Source organism: Cebus imitator, unplaced genomic scaffold, assembly GCF_001604975.1.
Source record: "Cebus imitator isolate Cc_AM_T3 unplaced genomic scaffold, Cebus_imitator-1.0 Scaffold404, whole genome shotgun sequence".
Lineage (NCBI taxonomy): Eukaryota > Metazoa > Chordata > Mammalia > Primates > Cebidae > Cebus > Cebus imitator.
Window position 1 is genome coordinate 113,241 of NW_016107719.1, and position 21,268 is coordinate 134,508.

At 48.2% G+C, this 21,268-nt stretch overlaps 1 protein-coding gene across 1 annotated transcript; it reads right to left on the bottom strand.

Moving 5' to 3' along the window:
- Nucleotides 1-7,311: 7,311 nt before the first annotated feature.
- TEX33 (testis expressed 33) lies at nucleotides 7,312-17,725 on the bottom strand. The gene is made up of 5 exons (XM_037731541.1): nucleotides 17,617-17,725; nucleotides 15,419-15,885; nucleotides 13,304-13,448; nucleotides 7,634-7,744; nucleotides 7,312-7,458 (listed from the first exon to the last, which is right to left on the bottom strand). The coding sequence occupies exons 1-5, from the start codon at nucleotides 17,723-17,725 to the stop codon at nucleotides 7,361-7,363; spliced, it is 930 nt and encodes a 309-aa protein (XP_037587469.1). The 3' UTR covers nucleotides 7,312-7,360.
- Between the last annotated feature and the right edge of the window lie 3,543 nt (nucleotides 17,726-21,268).

Consider the following 21,268-nt stretch of genomic DNA (forward strand, 5'->3'; position numbering starts at 1 on the left):
TCAACTACAGGCGCCTGCCACCATACCCAGATAATTTTTGTATTTTTTTGTAGAGTCGGTTTTCACTATGTTGACCAGGCGGGTCTTGAACTCCTGATCTCAAGTGATCCACCCCTCTTGACCTCCCAAAGTGCTGGGATTACAGGCATGAGCCGCTGTGCCCAGCCCCTCCTCTGAACTTTTTACTAAGTATTATTCTAGAAGCCTCATCCTTGCCCACCATGGTTTATACTTCCCCTGAGCAACGTGACCTAGGTGAGGTCAAAGGTGAGGACTTTCAAGTTAAACCACCTGGATTCAAACCCCAGCTCCAGCACTTATTAGATGTATGACCTTGGGTAAGTCACTAGACCTCTCTGTGCTTCAATTTCTGGATCTGTGAGGCAACGAGGACACTAAAGGTGGCTACCTGGCAGGGGTGTTGTGATACTAAGTGCGTTCGTGTGTATACAGTGCTTTCTCAGCACTGCTGTTATTCTAAATGGGGTCACCCTGTGGTTCAAGTCCCTTAAGTCTGAGAAAACATAGTCTCTCCTTGGTGAATCAACTTCTCTGTGTCGAACGTTGCAAGAAGGCTGGGGAGTAAGGTAAATAGACCGAACTAAATATTATATAAAGGCCGGGCGCAGTGGCTCACGCTTATAATCCCAGCACTTTGGGAGGCCAACCAAGTGCATCACTTGAGGTCAGGAGTTCGAGACCAGCCTGGCCAACATGGTAAAACCCCATCTCTACTAAAGATACAAAAGCTAACCAGGCATGGTGGTGCACACCTATAGTCCCAGCTACTCAGGAGGCTGAGGCACAAGAATTGCTTGAACCCGGGACGGTTGCAGTGAGCTGAGATAGTACCACTGCACTCCAGCCTGGGTGATGAAGTGAGACATTGTCTCAAGAAAAAAAAAATCTTTAAAAAAATTAAATAAGTAAATATATAAAACACAACCTTGGGAAAATCCATTTGGGAGGGGTCACAGGTTAAGATGACTGGAAGAAACCTGTAACCAAACAGAATTGATTGCACAAAAGGATAGGCGTGCCTATTTGGGGACAGCCAGAGGGGATGTGCTGTGGGAACCATTTGGGAAGCACGTGAGCAGCTGAACTCTTTACTTCTGACCTCTGAAAGGCCCACAGTGGCCAATTCCCTTCCCCCTAGAGACCTGGAATGTTTTACCCTAGGAAGTCTGCATGGGGCCCTGACCTGCTCCAGGACTCTAATAACGTTGACCCCAAATCATCTGGGGCCTGGGGCAGTGCCCTCCAGCTTAAAAATTCCCACCCTGGAAGCCCCAGGTGGTTGACTTCCAGCCCCCAGGCCACACCCTCTCTCCCCTGACCCTTCACCATCTTGTATTAAGCTCTCCTATGTCCCATATTATCACCCCTCTGAGCCAAGGACTCCATGGTGCCAAACACTCAGCATATGGTAGGTGCCCAGTAAATACTGGCCTGCTGGGGCCAGGCACGGTGGTCCACACCTGTAATCCCAGCACTTTGGCATGGTCGGGTAGGAGGATTGCCTCAGCTCAGGAGTTCAAGACCAGCCTGGGCAACATGGTGAAACCCTTCTCTCCTAAAAATACAAAATCTAACCTGGCATGGTGGCGTGCACCTGTAATCCCAGCTACTCAGGAGGCTGAGGCAGGAGAGTCACTTGAACACAAGAGGCAGAAGTTGCAGTGAACCGAAATTGCGCCACTGCACTCCAGTCTGTGCGACAGAGTGAGGCTTGGTCTCAAAAAAAAATACTGGCCCACTGGAAAGGGATTTAGATAGGAGGGGTTCAGGGCTGGCTCCTGCCACTACCCTGGACAGTTCATCTAACCCCTCTTGCTTGTCGTAAGCCAAGGAAGCCAGCATCATGGGGAGGCTGAGATGCCCTCACGCAAACTGATTCATATAGTGCCAGCCATGAAAGAAACTCAACCCCTCATCCTGAGAGTAGGTGTACTCCCTTCTCTGATTATCTGCTTCCCAAGAGGGATGCCTACAGTGTGGGCCAGAGGAAGGAAGTGGCCAGGCCTTTGGCAGGTACATTTCTCCATGAGCATCAGTAATGGGTGTCTGGATTAACACATCAGTCCATCTAACCACCCCCGAAAACAGGGCTACTCTTCCTGGGCTGACCTCCCAGGCTTCTGCACCTGCACTTTTAATAAAATCACTGTCATAATCACAGCCATTGTCACTGATGTGCATAGCTTTCTCTGTCTGTGCCAGACGAAATGAGGAACAGTGAAAATTATGTGTGATAATATGGAGTGATGCAATAAATGTTAGTGTGATCAAGGTTCTGAGAAGTCCTGCCCAACAGGGATCTGTGTGGTGTTATGCAAACCAGCATAACCTGATTCATTTGACAATGGGATAATTTTTTGTATAACATCTGTTAACATGCCACAGAGTTCTTTTAAACATATTTAGGAAACTGGGCCCGGAGGAAGGAAAGGCCTAAGTGTTTATTGCACATCTATAACTGGCTCTGTGTCAGATACATGGCATGCATTTTATCAGGTAATCCTCGGAATAGCCTCTGAAAGAGGTAGAATTGTCCCTCTGTTCATACTCTAGAAATGAGAATTGGCTCTGACAAGTGACACAGTCTTCCCAAGAACACGAGCTAGAGTCTCTTGTTGCCCCTCCACAGCAAACTTGCATTTGAATTTTCCTCTGCTGTGGCTCCTTCTAGTTCCTGTTTATCACAGAGTTTATGATTCTGGGAGGGAAAATGGGAAAAAAGATCAGCCTTCCACTCTGTGACATCATTGACAGTTTGCATTTGCAAAGCAGGCAATGTAAACGGCTCACTTGCAATTTAAACATCAATGTGTTCAATTCGGCTTCAGTTTCCTCATCCATAAAATGGAACTGGAGTGGGAGTAGGAAAGCAGGGTTAGAAAGATGTCACTAAATGGTCTCTCCGCCCCTCCTCAGCATGTACATTGTGGGCTTATGACTCCGAAGCTCTGGGCCTGCAATTTGGACACACTGCCACCAGGGAGCAAGCTGGACTTTGATTATAGCCATGGCAGGCTCATCTACTGTATCCCTAGGTTAAAGCATCCTAAATTGATTTTATTGGTGCTCCCTTGAGTGGTACATGGATATTATAGAAGTTATGAAGACACTTTTGAGTCACAATATGCAAATGAGGCCCTGCCTGAATTAAAGGATGACCAATTTTTTTCTTTATGTGACTTCATGCTTTCTTACTACCTGGTCCCTGTACCTCCTTGAAATTTAAGAATCATTGTGAATTCCACTATCTAGGACCTCAGGAACATGAAGAACGAGGGATGCTATTGGGAACCATGCCAGTGAAATAAAAGACCTTCTTTAAGTTAAAAAAAATCTAGGCATATTTTATGTACTTTGCCAAGATTACAGCTTTTATCTCTCCCGAATATTCAATGTTTAATTAAAAAGGGTTCCTCTTTCTGAGGATGAATCTTTAACAGAGACAAAGTCATAAAACATGAGACATTTGTTCTCATATGTCAAAATTGAAATTGCTCACTTAACTTTAGATCAGTTCACCAACACTGTGTTTCTCAGACACTCTTGCTAGTATCTTAGTTGCATCATCAGAAAGCATTTTGGCAGCTCTCTCTCGTAAAGCTGCCTCTGAAAAGTACTAAATTAAATGTAATGCGAAGCTGGGTTTCTGTGGCATCCTTCCCATCCATCTTCCATACCCATACCCATGAGCAATAGAGAGGCTTTGTGGGTGCCTTTTGAAGGCTACATCGACAGTACATTTCCTGCTGTGGGGGCTCGTTCTGGAGATTATCATTCTCACCCGCCATGATATATTGTGAGATCTTTCCATGACGACAAATGCAGATGTGGTTCATTTGTTTCCGCTGCCATAAATCATCCCATTTGTCCACTGTCCAGCTAAAAGGCATGTAGGTTGTTTTACTGTTTTAAACTACACGGCAATAGAGATCTTTGCCTGGGCTCCCTGTGTGCATGTTCAACGGTTTCTCTAGGCTATGTAGAAATGGAAATCGCAGGTTGTAGGATACAATTTCAATTTTGCTAAATACTCACTCACCATTCTTGGCTCATAATTGATCAAGCATACAAAAATTTCCTTTCCCTCATTCTCACCTACACTTGCGTTTTGATTTTTGCCAACCTGATGGATTGTTTTCATTTGCATCTCTGATTATTGGGGATAATGAGCATCTTTTCAACTCTCTGTGTGGCTTCTTTAGTCATTAACTCTTTGTGTTCCAGACAGACTGTAAAGTCCTAGAAGGAAGGTCTGGGTCTCAAATTTAAGGCCCCCACAGAAGACAGCCCCATCCAGGCATAGACTCCATCTGCATTTCTTACCTCCTAAGCTTGGAGCCCTACCTGGGGCTTGCCAAATACATCATGCTCCAGCTTCATGCATACCATGTCTTCTGTCTGGAATGCTGTGCCTCTTCCAGACCACCTGAATATCCTTACTAATGGTCCATGATTCATCTTTATAACCACCTCCTCTAGGAAGCCTACCATGTGACCAGCACCCCATCCCATCCCAGGCAGAACTAACCACGTTCTCCTTTGTGCTTTTGCTGGCCCCACATGAACATCTCACTGCCTGTGTACGACTTCTGATCATCTATTTACTGATACATCTGTCTCCCCACCAGACTCTGAACTCCTTGAGGACAGGCACCATGTCTTATTCATTTTTGCATGTACAGCTCGTTGATCAGGGCTGGGCAGGGGCATATGATGGGGAGATAAGTCTCTAAGCCAGCTTCTTCCACAGCACTCTCCTGCAGACTGTAAAGCTCTGAGGACTGGACTGTATTGCATTCACATTGCTGCTCCCTCTGTGCCTAACAGGGCTGAGTGTGGTGCTTAGTCAACAAGTACCACAAACACTCAACCCTGTTAGGCACAGCACCGTTGTACTACATACGCTGCAGGATGATTGCCTGATAGAGCAGAAGTGGCTTTGGTTAGAAATTCCTGGGTTTGCATCCCTGCTTCCTGTGCATATCGTATTGTATCATTTCCTTGGCCTCTCCAAGCCTCAGTTTCCTCACCTTCATAAAGAGGATGAAGACAGCTTTGAGGACTGGCGTAAGGATGAAATACAGTTGCATATAGAAACCATGTGGTACATAACCATATGCGTTTGCCACATTTTCATTTCTATGTCAGAACAGCACAGAGTCTGCTTTAGTCACAAGACTTTGGGTGACTTATTTTCAGGTGCCACGTGTGATGGGCACATAGCAGTTAATGAAGACAAAGTCTAGTGTTTTCAGTGCCAGAAACAGTGTCTTGCAGAAATTAGGTACCCAATAAAGAAGTTGAACTCAACTCTGCACTTTGCACACAATTAGATGCTTGATAAATGTTAAGTCAGATTCACTTCCCCGTATTGCATTCTGATCCAATCCTATCTTTAAAAAGTCATTCCTGGCCAACCATAGTGGCTCACGCCTGTAATCCCAGCACTTTCGGAAGCCGAGGTGGGTGGATCACTTGAGGTCAGGAGTTTGAGACCAGCCTGGCCAACATGGTGAAACCTTATTTCTACTAAAAATACAAAAATTAGCTGGGCATGGTGGTGCATGCCTGTAATCCCAGCTACTTGGGAGGCTGAGGCAAAAGAATAGTTTGAACCCAGGAGGCAGAGGTTACCAGTGAGCCAAGATTGCACCATTGCACTCCAGCCTGGGCAACAGAGCCAGACTCTGTCTCAAAAACAAAGAAAAAGAAAAAAAAAGTAAAAAGTCATTCCCTTTTGTGGGAGGAGGGGCAGTTGGGGGAGAGGTTGGAACATGTCTGCTTTTCTTCCTGGTGGTGATTTTGATTCTTCCTTTCACTTTTGATCTTTCAAAAGCAAGATAACCACCGGGAAAAACTATTATTTTGAGTTCTCCAGTGAATCATTCCTGCATATAGTAATACTGTTATGTAGTCCCCTCTCACAAAGTCTGGGCTTGGCCATATGTCCCTTTGGCCACAGAGACATTGACAAGCCAGTGCAAGGCTTGATAAACCATTGCACATTTAATCTTGTCCCCTCAGAAGTCTCCTTCTTGTAACCCAGTCCCCATTCCGGAAGACGCTCAAGTGAGCCACAAAGAAAGGTCCCACAAGAAATACTGATGATCAGCCAGCTCTTCACTGTGGTACTCACCCCAGCTGAGGCACTAGGCATGGGAGAGGAGCAGGTGTCTTCACAGCAGGTGCTATACAGAACAGAAATGAACCGTACCTGCCGATCCCTACCTAAATTGCTCAATCATGAGCATATTATGGATCATGTCGTTTTAAGCCCACAAGTCTTGGTACTGTGGTTTGGAACACAGCAAATAACAACCCATAGGTAGAGCACATTCTGAGGGGGCAAGTCAGTGATATTGGGATGGAGGGTGCTGCGGGCTTACAGGCTCACCAGGTGAAAAGCTTCAGATCAGCTGGAAAACAGAACTGTCTGGCTTAGAACCCATTATCTTGGGACTCTTCCCTGGGGCTCCAATTGCCAGGGTTCTTATGGGCTGAGGATGCTTTTGGCTGCTTAAACAATGAGGAGATACTCAGGATCACATTACAGGAAGTCCAGAGACCAGCGGCTTCTAGCCAAGTTGATGGAGCAGCTCAGCGAAGCCATGGAGGATCTAGGATGTGCTGCACAGTCTGCAGTTCCTCTGGTCTTAGATGTCTGCCAGGAGCAGTCTGGGCTGCATGGTTCCTCATTCATTACATCAGGAGAGATGGATGCTCTCCCCGCATTCCCAGCAGAGAAAAGAATTTCCCAGAAGGCTGCACATGCCCACACCTTTCCTTACATCTTATTGGCCCAAATTGAATCCCATGCCCATGACAGAACCAATCATGTGTGAGAGGTGCGGTTGGGGTGGGAGCTAAGTATTACCATGAGAGCAATCAGACCCACCACTAGATTGGAGGAAATGTGTGTGGCCAATTCCTCTGAAATCTGTGTCTCATGGGGGAGGAGTGGATGTCTGGAAAGAATTGGCATCTCCTAGGGAGAGTATGCAGGGTAAGATCCAGCAGTGTCCACTAGAGGACCCCTTTCACATAGGGCATGTGGGAGGAGCCAGGCATCCTGAGCTTGAGACAGAGTCACGCTCATGTCCTTTCCTGGGATAGTGGGTGAAGGTATGTGTGTGTGTGCATGTGTGTGCAGGAGGGAGGACTAGGGGATCGTTTGGACCCCCAAGGCTTCTATCTTCCCCTATTTGGTCCCTCCAACCCCGCAATCGGTCCCCACTCCAATGTGAAGAAAGGCAGCAAGCTCAGGAGAAGGACTCAGACTTGAGCCTTTCCTTATTGTTAACATTTTATTTGAGTAGTGGACACCTTTACCATGTCAAATCTAGTACTTTGAGCTCTTAGATTTGCTGTTTTCTCCATATTTCTCTTCCAGTGCTTTCTGCAAGTTCAGGTTCATAGCATTTTTCCGGTGCCACCGACCTACAGAGAGCAGGAAAGGAGCCAGCACAGATCAGATCATCCAGCAGTGTCTGGAGTGCCCAGGTGATGACTCATGCCCCTTCCAAATCCACCCCTGGCTCTGTCTCCCGCTCTGGTTTCTCTCTGAACCGTAGAGCCAACACACCCTGCCCATGGGGGACAGCTCCCCACTTACCCAGGTCATCCGTCTTCCTGCCATGCCAGTGTTCTAAGTCCCGCACTGACTTCTCAATGACCTCTGGGGTGTAGGAAGCCTTCATGAGGCTCTTTGTCTCCTCAGGAGCCCCTGTGGAATACCATGAAGAAACCCCAAGTGCCCAAGTCAATGGCAATCAGATACTCCATTGTTTATATTGGGTGTCAGTTTCCTCTACGGATGGTAAATTGTGGAAGGGAAGGGGAGTGGGAAGGATTTTAAAGTAAAGCCAAACTCCATCATTTATGGGCAGTATGACCTCAGAGAAGTTTTTAACCTCTCTTAGCTTTGGTGTCTTCATCTATATAAAGAAATGAGATTTTCTTGCATGATTGGGAAGACAAAATTACTGGACATACATCAGAGCATCTAGCAAGTGGAAACTCATACCTGTAACTTAAGCAAACTTGTCTCTGTGTTCAAAATTCAAACACACACAAGCAAATACGTTGCAATAATCAAGACTCAGCAGAAATGCCAGAGGTGAACTCTCCCAAATTAGCAAAGATCTGAATGATCCAATACAGAATACGAAATAAGTATATTTAATGTTTGAAGCCGTAAGAGAGAATAAAAATATAAACAAGGAATAAGAAACCATCCAGAAACAGCAGACAGATTAGTAAGAGAAGCAAACAGAATTTCAGAAATGAAACATATGATAATTGAAAAAATTAAACTCCATGGATAATAAGATGCCTGGGGCTTGCTTTAAATAATCTTGGGTAGGAGTGGACGGGTGGGAGAAAAGATGAAACAAGATCGCCTGTGTATTAATCACTGTTGAGGCTGGGTGGTGGGTGCAACATCTATTTATAAACTAAGTTCTTTTCTTTTCCATAAGTTTGAAAATTGCCATCATAATAGTTTAAAAATAAATTCAATGGACAGGTAAAACGGCAGATCAAATACAGCTGAGAGAAAATGGCAAACTGGAAGATATCCCGGAATAAATGAACGTTAGGATGCAATATAGAGAAAAGAATATGATGAAAGAGGCGCTAAGATGCAGGTTAAATTAAAACGGCCAACATACATCTCACTGGTTCTAAAAGGCAACACTAGAGAAAATAGACCGAAGCAATATTTGGAAACATAATAGGTGAAATCTTTTCACACTTGAAAGATGGGAAGACTCTGATTCAAGAATCGTAGGCTGGGTGTGGTGGCTCACGCCTATAACCCCAGCACTTTGGGAGGCTGAGGCAGGCAGATCACTTGAGGTGTGGAGTTTGAGACCAGCGTGGCCAACATGGTGAAACCCCGTCTCTACTAAAAATTTTAAACAGCCAGGCATGGTGGTGGGCACCTGTCATCCCAGCTGCGTGGGAGGCTGAGGCAGGAGAATCACTTGAACCTGAGAGGCAGAGGTTGCAGTGAGCCGAGACTGTGCCACTGCACTCCAGCCTGGGCAACAGAGCAAGGCTCTGTCTCAAAAAATTTTTTTTACATATTATATTTGCAGTGAACTATGACCACACCACTGCACCCCAGCCTGGGCAACAGAGTGAGAACCTGTCTAAAATAATAATAATTTTTAAATAAAAAATAATAAATACTATTGATATGGTTTGGCTGGGTCCCCACACAAATCTCACCTTAAATTATAACTCCCATACTTCCCATGTGTTGTGGGAGGGACCCAGTGGGAGATCATTGAATCACAGGGCAGTTTCCCCCACACCGTTCTCATGGTAGTGAATAAATTTCATGACATCTGATGGTTTTATAAGTGGAAACTCCTTTCACTTGGTTCTCATTCTGTCTTGTCTGCCACCATGTAAGATATGCCTTTCCCCCTCCGCCATGATGTGAGGCCTCCCCAGCCACGTGGAACTGTGAATCCATTATACCTCTTTTTTCTTATAAATTACCCAATCTCGGGTATATCTTTATCAGCAGTGTGAAAACGAACTAATACAATTATATTTAAGGGTGTAATGTTAGAATCAAGAAGGAGAAAAGGAAGCCTGTTTTTCCTCCTTATATATACACCTGTCCCAGTCAGGCCAGCCAGATGAGAAAAGCCTAGTGGTTAAGAATTTAAATGTCAGCTTCTGACTGGCAGGGTTTAAATCCCAACTCTAACCATTCCTACCTCCGTGGCCTTAATTGTTATTTAATTTTTCCACGTCTAGTTTTTTTTCTATCTGAAAACAAAACGGGAACTGTAGCATTTACCACATGGGGTTCATGTGGAGAATAAAATATATATAAAGTACTTAGAGCAGTACCTGGCATATGTTAAATGCTATGCATAAATGTAGCCATTATTACTATTCAAAAGCAGTCATAATCTATAAATAATTATTGGAGTTAATTGGTAAGCGTCATTAAGTTTCTGAATATGAGATTAATATACAAAAATAAAAATTGCATCTGTGTATACAGTATCAGCAGAAAAATTGGAAAATGTAATTCTGAAAAAGATATTATTTGCAATAAGCAGCAAAAATAAAGAGATTCATATAAATAAGTCTAACAAAAAACCTGCATAATGTTTACAGAAAAAAATCACAAAATGTTATTGAGAGATATCGAAGGAAGACTTAAATTAACCCTATTCATATATTAGAAAATTCATTATAAAGCTGGCAACAGCCCTTATATTGAGCTGTAGATTCAATGTACTTCCAATCAAAATCCCATCAGGGTTTTTCATGGAAATTTCCATATATTAACAACATTTTTATGGAAGAGCAAAGGGCCTAGACACCCAAGACATTAACCGGTGATGGTGGTGGAGGGGTGGCAGTGGGAGGATTGCCTGGCAGATATCAGGCTACCTGTAATAGCTTAGTGATTAAAAGTGTAACGTTAGACCAATGGACAGAATAGAGAGCCTGGAAGCTGATCTATGCACACACAGAGACCTGATGGATAACAGGGATGCCACTGCAGGGCACTGGGAGGAAAGATGAGCCCATTCAGTAAAAGGCACTGAGGCAATCAGTAATCCACAGAAAGAATTGAAAATGAATCCCTACTTCATACTAAAAACAATAATCAGCTCCAGGTGGATTAAAGACTTAAATGTGAAAAAGCAAAACTAAATATTTTAGAAGAAGGTATACAAGATGACCTCTATGATTCAGCAGAGGATAGGATTCCCTCAGCCGCGCCCTCCCACCCCCGCCCAGTAGCCATTTCATCCTTCCAGCTGTTCAGGTCAAAAACGTTGACATCAACCTTCATTTCTGTCTCTCACCCCAAAGTCTATTTATGAGCATATTCTCTTCTCTCTGCTCCATACAAATATCCAAAATCCTACTACCTCAGGCCACCTTCACCATTACCTCCCTGAGCTGCTATATTGCACAATGGTGCCTTCCAAAATGGGGCAGTGCACTAACCTGGCCTCCAAGCCATTTCTGCCCCAGCTCCCTATGTCCATTCTCCCCATAGCAGCTGGAGTGAGCCTTTCACCTGAGCCAGACAGGGCCATTCTCCTGCTTAGAACCCTGGCTTGGTTTCCAGCAGGCTTCAGGACCCAGCCTATTTCCTCTGATTTCTTCCCCCTCACTCCTGTGCAGCCATGCCAGCCTCACCAACCTCAAACTGCAAATGCAAAGGCTAACCCCGGGTGGCTGAAGGCAGAGAGGGACAGATGAATGGGCACCGTGCCTCAGGGTGAAGCCCTGGTTCATAGCGTTTGCCAATTTCCAAGCGTTTTGTTTTGTTTGTTTGTTTTGGTTTTTGAGATGGAGTTTTGCTCTTGCCTCCCAGGCTGGAGTGCAGTGGCATGATCGCGGCTCACCGCAACCTCTGCCTCCTGGGTTCAAGCGATCCTCCTGCCTCAGCCTCCCGAGTAGTTAGGATTACACGCATGCGCCACCATGGCCAGCTAATTTTGTATTTTTAGTAGAGACAGGGTTTCTCCGTAGCATGGCCAATTTTAAGATAGCATTTATATGCCAGTCAGTTCAGGGAAACAATTGCCTCCTGTGAGCTGGCCCAAGCTGCCGTGTGCTCCAGCAGCTCTACTTCCCAGGCGGGGTGATGGGACACAGACATTTTTTAAAATAATATTCTTTTGCATTTATGTAGACATTATCATACACAGTTGTATGGAATAGCTATTTGGTGATTGATAGTTGTTAAAGAGAGAAATGGAAGGCCCAGAACAGAGGAAAAGCAGAACTATATTCTCGCTTTCCACCCTCAGCACCACCCCTTCTCCAAGCTCAAAGAAAAATCCAGAAAGGCTTCCACTGGGTGTCTGGTTCCTCGGGTGACAGGGATCTGAGCCAGGTGAAGGAGGTTTGTCAGGCCCTGGGAGCGCTGGGGGGGCATGGAGTGAGGAAAGAGGAAGGATCTCACCAGAAAGAGCCTCATTTCGCAATGAGGTCAAACCAGAATGTGGGAGCAGAAAGAAGCGCCTCGTGCTGGCTGTCATGGGCATCTGAGCCATCCAGAAGATGCTGGGAACAGGGTCATAGCTAGGGAGATGACTTAGTGGCTGAGGAAAGGCTGTGAGGCTTTGGAGGCAGAAAGAACACCTGGCTTTGAGTTCCAGACACAATGCCAACTCGTAAGAGGTCTACAGCAAATCATCTGAACTTTGCCCGTGAAATGGGGCTAATAGCACTCCCTCCACCCCACCCAAACAGGACGACGCTGACCCAATGGAGACCTCTGTAAATGTCAGAGCCTCCAACCCACCCTTTCGTTCTTCCCAGGGGGTGTCACCTCGGGGCTGTGGAGAAGAAAAATGATGGCCAGACAGCTACTGAATGCTCACAACTTGCCTCGGCCAAGTGCCTTCATGTGGCACTTCATAAAGTCCTGCCAATGGCCCAGCAAGGGCCACGCTCTCATTATCATCCCCACTGTACCCAGAAGGCAGTGGGGGTTTGGAGAGATTGAGCATTCTGCCTAAAGTCACACCCAGCTAATGAGTGGCTGAGCTGAGCTTTGAACCAAAGAAACTTGATATCGTCAAGTTTCTTGACCAAAGTTGCCTGGGATGGGCGGGGGGTGGGAAGCGGCAGTCCTGGCCCTTCCACTGGGTCCTGGGCCTTCTACTGGCAGATTAAGAACCAGAGGTGGTCAGGGCTCAGTAGCTCATGCCTATAATCCCAGCACTTTGGGAGGCCGAGGCGGGTGGATCACTTGAGCTCAGGAGTTCGAGACCAGCCTGGGCAACATAGTAAAACCTTGTCTCTACCAAAAATACAAAAGAAAAAAATTAGCCAGGTGTGGTGGCACATATCTGTGGTCCCAGCTACTTGTGGGGGCAGGCTAAGGTGAGAAGTTCACTTGCTTGAGCCTGTGAGGTGGAGGTTGCAGTGAGCCAAGATCATGCCACTGCACTCCAGCCTGGGCAACAGAGTGAGACTCCACAAAAAAGAAAAAGAAAGGAAACAAAGGAAGGAAAGAAGGAAGAAACCAGAGGTGTCTGGGGGTGTGAGGGGCTGACTGCCAACTGGGACGAATCATCCACATATCGAGGACAGACTTGCCAGGGGACTGGATGCTCCCAGCACGGGCAAGCTGACATAGAGGACGCGTGGGCATGAACTAAGTGTCTGTGGAGATGTGCCCAGGGGCCCTAGACCCTGCAAGGAGTGGATATCCGAAAGGCCTTCCCTGCCCAATGGCTGGGAGGCCGTGAGTGATCGCAGCCCCACCCTTGACCCTTGACTTGACCTTGAAACAAGTTTGACCGCATGTTGTAGCCGAGGTCATAGTAGTCTGAGAAGATGGAGGAGATCTCCGCAGGACTCTGTTTCCTGCTGGGCCATGAGCTCGCCTTCTTCTGGCCCTGGAAGACTTCACTGATAGCCCTTTGAGCCTGAGCAGGGAGGCAGGGACAACAGACAGGGGACAGGAAAGCAGTGTCAAGCCCATATCTCCCTCCAGCTCCTCCTCCCCTGACGCTCCCTCCCCACCCCCATCCCACCTTTAGCCTGCAGCCCTCAACCTATTCTCAGGGCTGGGGAGCTGGAGTATTCAAAGACCGCAGCCCCAATCCCCCTCACCACCTCCACAGCGGGCAGGAGGCATCACGTTAACAGTCACAAAACCTCTTCCAAGCATGAGCACCTACTATGTGCAGCATTGTGTGTCAGGGTGGGGAGGAGGGGTGTCTCTATAGGGTCCCACTATTCCCACCATTTTATAAAGGAGGAAAGTGGACCTCAGGAGATGACCCAGTTCACGTGGCTGGCAGGCCACAGAGCCCTGGCTTGCCTCCTACAATGGAGGCATCACACAGGGAAGCTCCGGGTGGGTGCTTAGCTTTCAGTGAGGCCAATTCCCTCTTCATACTAGTAGGGAAACTGACGCTCAGGGGGAAAAAAAAAAAAAAAGGAAACCAAGGAAGGAAGAAACCAGAGGTGTCTAGGGGCATGAGGGGCTGACTGCCAGCTGGGACGAATCATCCACACATCAAGGACAGACTTGGCAGGGGACTGGATGTTCCCTGAGCTGAGCCCAGGCCCAGGGGCAGGACACCTGCGTCCGAGTTCCGGTTCTGCAATATGCTAGCTGCTGACTCTGGCAAGCCTCTTCTCCTTTCTAGGCCTCAGTTTGCCTACTTGTAAAATGTGAATGCAGGGTAAAACTGGATGGTCTTTGAAGTGGCTTCCAGCCCTGACACTCGCTGGCTCAATGACATTTGTGACATAAGTCACAGGTGGGCAGAGAAACACAGATTTCTTCATTTGAGCCTGGGACGTTGGTGGCTGAAGAAAGAAATGATATCTCCCAAGGCTGGGCAGGGCAGTGAGACGTAGTGACCACAGACTCGACGGCAAATGGGGACAGCCTCGTCCAAGTGGGGCAGGGGAGTTAAGATTGTGACCTCTCAGACTTGTTGGTGGTGGGGTCACCACACTTTAAGATGACAGAGTGGAAGGGGAGCCTGGGAGAAGCTGTGACCCAAGCAAATCATAGCCCCTTCCTTGGGCCTTGGCTATACCATCTGTGAAAAAGAAGCAATAGCTCCCGCCTGGCCCTCCACACAATGCAGTTGCGATGAGGGTTGAGACGGTGGCTTTGAAAATATGTCTCAGAATGCCAGGGCAGGAAGAACACAGCATTTGACCAGAAATGGTAGATGGATTTGATCTCGAGTTTCCGCTGATTCGTAGTGACTGCCTAGAATGCTATGTTGGGTGGAAAAGAGTGCGAGCATCGACTAGCAATGTCTGCCATGAATGCAGGCTGGGAGCGTGGTGATGTGCACACCATGTATTTGTCAGCCTAATCTAGTCCTTGCTTTACAGGTGTGGAGCCTGAAGCCCAGAGAGGGTAAGTAACATATCCAAAGTCACCCAGCATTTAGGACCAGGTCCAGGATTGCAACCCAGCTCTTCTGATTCCCAATAAATGCTCTCCATCCACTAAAAGCTGTCTTTCTTGGGAGACTTGTCCAAGCGGAAAACACCCCATTCACACCAAAGGCTTTTAACTGCGAAGTCATTAAGGGTCAGAGTTTCAGAATCTGCCAACCCAGTTTGCAACCTCTTCTCACACAATTGAGGGCATTTGGTTGACTTACTTCACCCTGTAAGCCTTGGGCTCCTTATCCGTAAAATGAGGACACTAATAGTACGTACCTTCCTCATGGGTTTTGGGGCAAATGTAACAGCTTGTTATATGTGAAGAGTTTAAACAGTGAACAGGGCCTGCATACAGCAGGTGCTCAGGAGATACTGCTTTCTAGTGGTAATATCATAGGGACTCTGCACTCAAGAGCGAGTTTGTCTTGTGTCCTCATTATAAGACTCTGTATCACCCTCCTGGCCCCTGCTTTGATACCTGCTCCTCGGAGACCAGCTGGTCCACCACGTTGCTTCCAAACTTGTGGCGAATGTTGTTAGGAATTATGCTGCTTTTCTGGCTCATGGGTGTGCTCCTCTGGTCCTGGGTTCCCGAGCTGGGACCTTCATCTGTCCCCTGGCATGGCTGAGACCCCTCTCTCAAGGTGGCCCTGTTCTCTCTCGAGGAGGATCGAGAGCCCCCGTTCTTCAGGGACCTGGACTGTGGGTCCATCCCCAGAGAATACCTGCTGGCAGCAGTTGGGGGTGGAGGGGGCACCTCCTCCAAGTGGCACTGCCCTAGAGAGCTGCCTTGAGTGCTGGCTGTCCGGGGCAGGGGCTGTGGGGACGACAGACCCTGGTACTTGAAGTTGGAGGTGTCCGAGGAACTGCAGGCCGTTTTCCAGGGGTCCGTGTCCTGCTGGCCCTTCTCATCATTCAGATGGGCACTGGTTAAACCAGTTGTACCTGAACACGATAAAGAGAAACAGAGAGGAAGGGAGAGAGAAAAACAGACAAGGGCAGAAAGTGAGGGTGGGGAGAGGGGCAGAGGTGGGGTGAGGAGGGGAACGGACAGACACAGAGCCCCAGAACTCCAGAGCCAGAAAAGAAGAGAGGGACAGAGAGAAAGCCCAGAAACCAGAAGCATGGGTGGGATATTAGGAGACACGAGGGAGAAGAGAGGTCAGCCCGCCACGCCTCCCACTGGCAGGGTTAGTCCACATTGCCTGGGGCAACAAGGGCTGGAGCCCAGGCCCGCCTTGAGGCCGAGCTGTGTGACCGCAAGCAAGGGACTTGGCCTGTCTGCGCTTTCGTGTCCCCAGCACCATTTGGAGAGTTTCCTTCCCCAGTTTTCCATCTTGAAACTTCCCCCTTCCTCCCCTTGGTGAGAATCGGGCAGCAGTGGCACTGACCGAGGTGTTCCTGGGGCCAAGCCACATGCCTGGGAAGTACTGGAGTTAGATGGAACCCCCAGACTTTGCTTCCAATGCAGGGCTGCTCCCCAATACCCACCTCCTCCCTTCTCCAGGGCTGAGAAGTGGCGCCATCCCAGCCCCCTCCCAGGCTCTCTCCTCCCCACCTCCTCCGTCTCCCACATTCCTCCCCACGGCCTCCGCTCCTCTGGGTCTCTTGTTCTCAGCCTTGGTGTCTCCTCACAGCCTGGCCCCACCCTCTACCCCAGATTACAGGTGTAAATGTGTTTGGTGATCTTCCCTCCAAAACCTTCAGACAAGTCCTCCAGGCCTCTTAAAAGATACATAGCTTTGCCAGGTGCGGAGGCTCATGCCTGTAATCCCAGAACTTTGAGAGGTTGAGGTGGGCAGATCACCTGAGGTCGAGAGTTCGAGACCAGCCTGACCAACATGGAGAAACCCCATATCTACTAAAAATACAAAAATTAGCCAGGCATGGTGGCGCATGCCTATAATCCCAGCTACTCGGATGGCTGAGGCAGGAGAATTGCTTGAACCTGGGAGGCGGAGGTTGTGGGGAGCCCAGATCATGCCATTACACTGGAGCCTGGGCAACAAGAGTGAAACTTTGTCTCAAAAGAAAAGATACATAGTTTTGTTTCACTGTCGTGTATGAATGAGATCAGAGTCATGCGTTACTTTGTAACTTGCTGTTCAATGTACCACCCTGCCTTGGGGATCTACTCAAGACAGTGGAGACAGCCCTAACTTCCCTTCCAGCACTTCAGGGCCCCACCACCGCCCCACGGGGAACACACAGGTTGGTCCAGTTTAGTTTCTCAGAGAAGGTTGCCATGAGCGTCGGGCTTCGCCAGCCACTGGGGTTTTTATTTCACTCCCAGGGGTCCCTGCTCAAGTGATGGAGCTCGGGGAGGGCCCCTCTCGCCTACTCCGCAGGGGACTGCAGACCCTTCCCCAGTGTGGCGGGAGACAGAGAGCTGAGGTTTCTCTGCTTCCCTGCCCACTTTCCCCTCGCCTTCCTTCCTCTCCATGCCTTTGTCCATGGCTCTTTGTCAGCAACACAACCTACAGAGGGAAAACCTGTTCCCCAAGACCAGACTGCCTTCCTTCCTATGCTGCGCTCTGCCCCAACCAGCAGGCAGCCAAGCAGAGGGGCACCTCTGGGGACAGCTGGACTGTCAGGACGGGCATGGTGACCCTCCTCAAAAGAGCAGAAGCGGAGAGTGGGAAGACCACCCACCTGATCAGCCTCAGCCCCTCTCACCCTGCTTCTGGGGAGACTGAGGCTCAGTGCAGGGACAGGACCCTCCTGGATTCAGGCTCAGGACAGCCAGTGCTATGCTGTCTCCTCTATCAGCACATGCTGTAGCCATTGCCTGCTCACCCTCAGCCTGTCCTTTGGGGTTATGGGCACATTTGTGGCCCAAATGTGTCTTGCATTCTTGGCCCAGAGAGCCAGTATATTCACCAACGCATCAACTGAGCAAGAACCGGCTGTGTGTCAGGGGCTGTGCCAGGTGACGCGGACACAACAGTGAGCTGAGCAGGCCAACCCCATCCTCTCAGGGTTGAATATCAGTGAATGAATGAATGAATGCATGCAGGAATGAATGAAGACCTGCATCTGACATTTCAAGAATCTCATTGCAACTGCACCTTTCCTCTACTCCATTCATTCGGCTGTGAAACGGGCAGAGTCCACCCTGCTTCATCTGCTATTATGAAGATCAAATGATCAGTCAGCAGGGTTATCTAAATGTGGCCGTGTATCAGAATTCTGTTGGGCACTCGCTAAAAATACAGATTCCTGGGCCCCTTTCAGAGCTGCTGCATCAGAAAGGCCCTGAATCTGAGTGTTTAACAAGGCCCCAGGGCATTCAGGTCATTGCAGGAAACTTTCAGCAGGGGTGCTGCCCCAGCTCACTGGACGCTCTTCTCCCCATCTCACCTGCCAGCCCCAGCCACCCCTCACCCTTCACCCCTGGGGACCCTTCTCAGAGCAGGCCTGAACCCATTCACTCCTGCATTGCAATCCCTCCTCTTGTTCTCGGGGCTCCACAAAAGTGCCAGCCGTCTCTCCCTTCCAGGCCTTTGCCTGAGTGGTTACCCCTGCCGGGAGCATTCTCCTCTGCTCCTGAGCTATACCACCCCTGGTCTTGGCTTACATGTGACCCCGTATGAACCTCCCTCCCACTGAGATCGGGCCACCCCCATGCTTCCCCACAGCCCTGTTCTTCTGGTGCACACAGGACTCAGAGCAGGAGTCACTCTCTCAGGATGGGGACCATATTGGGGTGACAATTCCTACACATGGCAGGATGGGGGACTCAGTAATTCTGTTCCCTCCTTTTTCCTTCTGTCTTCCTACAGAATGCCCCCTAGGAAGCCAAGGCCGACAGTGGGTCTGGAAGCCAACGCAAGACTGAGGGGAGGAGGAAGGGCCTGCTCCCTGCCGCCCCAGGGGAGTCCCTCCAGAAACCTGAATGTGCACGTCTCTGGCCCACCCGTCCTACCTGGCCGATGGCCCAGCTCCATAGCCTCTTGCTGTGGGACAGGTGATTCCAGGGTTAATCCTGTAAACAAAGCACCACGTTTCATCATCTCAGATGACACACAAAGTCTCTGTGAACGAGGATGAGCTGGCAGCTGAACAGGAAGGCCTGTGGCTGTCTGCCTGCCCCGACCAGAGATTCTTAGCTGCTCCTGGTGCCCTCTGGCGCTGCCCAGACCCATGAAGCCTCTGCCCTAACCAGTCATCACCCTTGGCAAGGGCTGCCAAGGACCTCTGCAGGCTCTTGCCCTCTCTGAAAAGCCCTGGCCATCCACCCCCACCCCATCCCACCCGTCCTCAGGGGCCTTTCAAGCAGCCTTGGACCCTGGGCTCCTTTTACTCCTTCATAATCTTTTCCTTCTGTCTCCTCCTCCTCCTCTCCCCCACCGCCACCACCCTCAGAGATCCTGGCAGGCCCCTGGCTGAAGCCCATTGCACCTGTCCCCAGCCTGGCAACCATTTCTCTTCCTGCAAATAGGGTTGTATCCATTTGCTGACCAGTCATTCATAGTCAGGGAAGGGAAGCAGCTTAGCTGCCATTCAGGAAAGCCAAGAGCAGGAACCCACACTTTGCTCTGATGTAAACTCAGTCTTCTCTCTAAGGCCTTTGGGTCATATTAGAGGGGTAGCTTCATAAGTCTCTCTGGCTTTCGTGTTTGTGTTCCATTTTCTCATGTGATCTTTTTCTTTTCTTTTCTTTTTTTTCTTTTCTTTTTGATACAGGGTCTCACTCTTGTCACCCAGGCTGTGGGTGACAGTGGAGTGCAGCGGCGTGATCTCGGCTCACTGCAAACTCCGCCTCCCAAGTTCAAGTGATTCTCCCACTTCAGCCTCTCGAGTAGCTGGGATTGCAAGTGTGTGCCACCATGCTCGGCTGATTTTTTTATTTTTAATAGAGACGGGGTTTCACCATATTGGCCAGGTTGATCTCTAACTCCTGGCCTCAAATGACCCACCCACCTCAGCCTCCCAAAGTGCTGGGATTACAGGTGTGAGCCACTGTACCCGGCCTCTTTTTTATAATTTATATTATCTTCCTTTATCCCTGTGGGCTCCCCTGCCAGGTTTTTGTGAGTTTTGTAGTAAATAAAATAAAATCTGGTCATACAGACACTATTACAAGGTAAGTGTCTTTGTAATAAAGGAGGGAGGGACACAGCAAGTCAGATCTGGAAGGGATCTTCAAGGACTGAGGCCCAGAGAGGGATAGTGGCTAAAGATCACCCTGTCAGTTGTTCTTCTGGTAAGCTCAAAAACAGGTGGACACCAGGTCAATTTTCTTCTCAAAAAACTGTCAAGGAAATAAAAAAAATTCGCACCAAGTTCTAGGAAAAATTAAAAAATGAAAACACTGCCAAGGAAAACACTCTGTTAATTTTGACAATTCATCGTTGTTCGATGATTGTGAAACTTCTGATATGACTTCCAATAATCCTACCCTCTGATATTCACATATTGTATGATCCCATCCCCCCTTGAGCGTAGGCTGGGCCTGGTGACTTGCTTCTGATCAAAAGGACATAACAAAACTGGTGGGATGTCATTTCCAAGATCACATGTGTGACTTTGGTTTTATTTGCTCTCTTTCCCTGGCTCTCCTTGGTTTGCTCATTCTGATGACAGCAAATGCCATGTTTTCAGCTGCCCTGTGGAGCAGCCCATGCAGCAGGACACGGAAGGTGGCAAAAGCTCATAAGGAATAGAAGCCCTGAGTCCCACAATCCTTGAGGAACTGAATGAATCCTGACACCTAAATGAGCTTGAAAGTGGATCCTTCCCCAGTTGAGCCTTGACATGAGAACACAGCCTGGATGACACTTTTGTTACAGCCTGTGGGATATCCTGGACCAGAGGACCCAGCCAAGTCGGGATCCTGACCCCTATAAACTGAGATTATACATCTGTACTGTTTTAAACACATAGTTTCAAGCTTCTGAGCTTTATGATCGTTTGTTTTGCAGCGATACATAGCTAATACATATTCTGGTACCAAGAATGGGGTGTTACTGTAACAAATACTTAAACATTTGGGACTGAATTTGGAACCAAGCAATGGGTAGAGCCTAAAAGAATTTTGAGAAGCATGATAAAAAAGCCTAAATCTCCTTCAGCACTTTGTTTGTTTGTTTGCTTTCTAACAGAAATCTGGAGTTGGAAGATGCTGCCTGTGAGGAATACATTACCAGAAATAGTGGAAGAAAGGCCCTTGCTATGTTGTGGCAGAAACGGCGACACTGTCATCTGCAATTATGTGACTAACGAACTGAGTGATTTAGCTAAAGGGTTCCAAACAAAAGATTGTAGTTGCCTCTTAGTTTCTTCTTGCTGCTTGTAGTGAAATGTGAGAGGAAGGAGCTGAATTGAA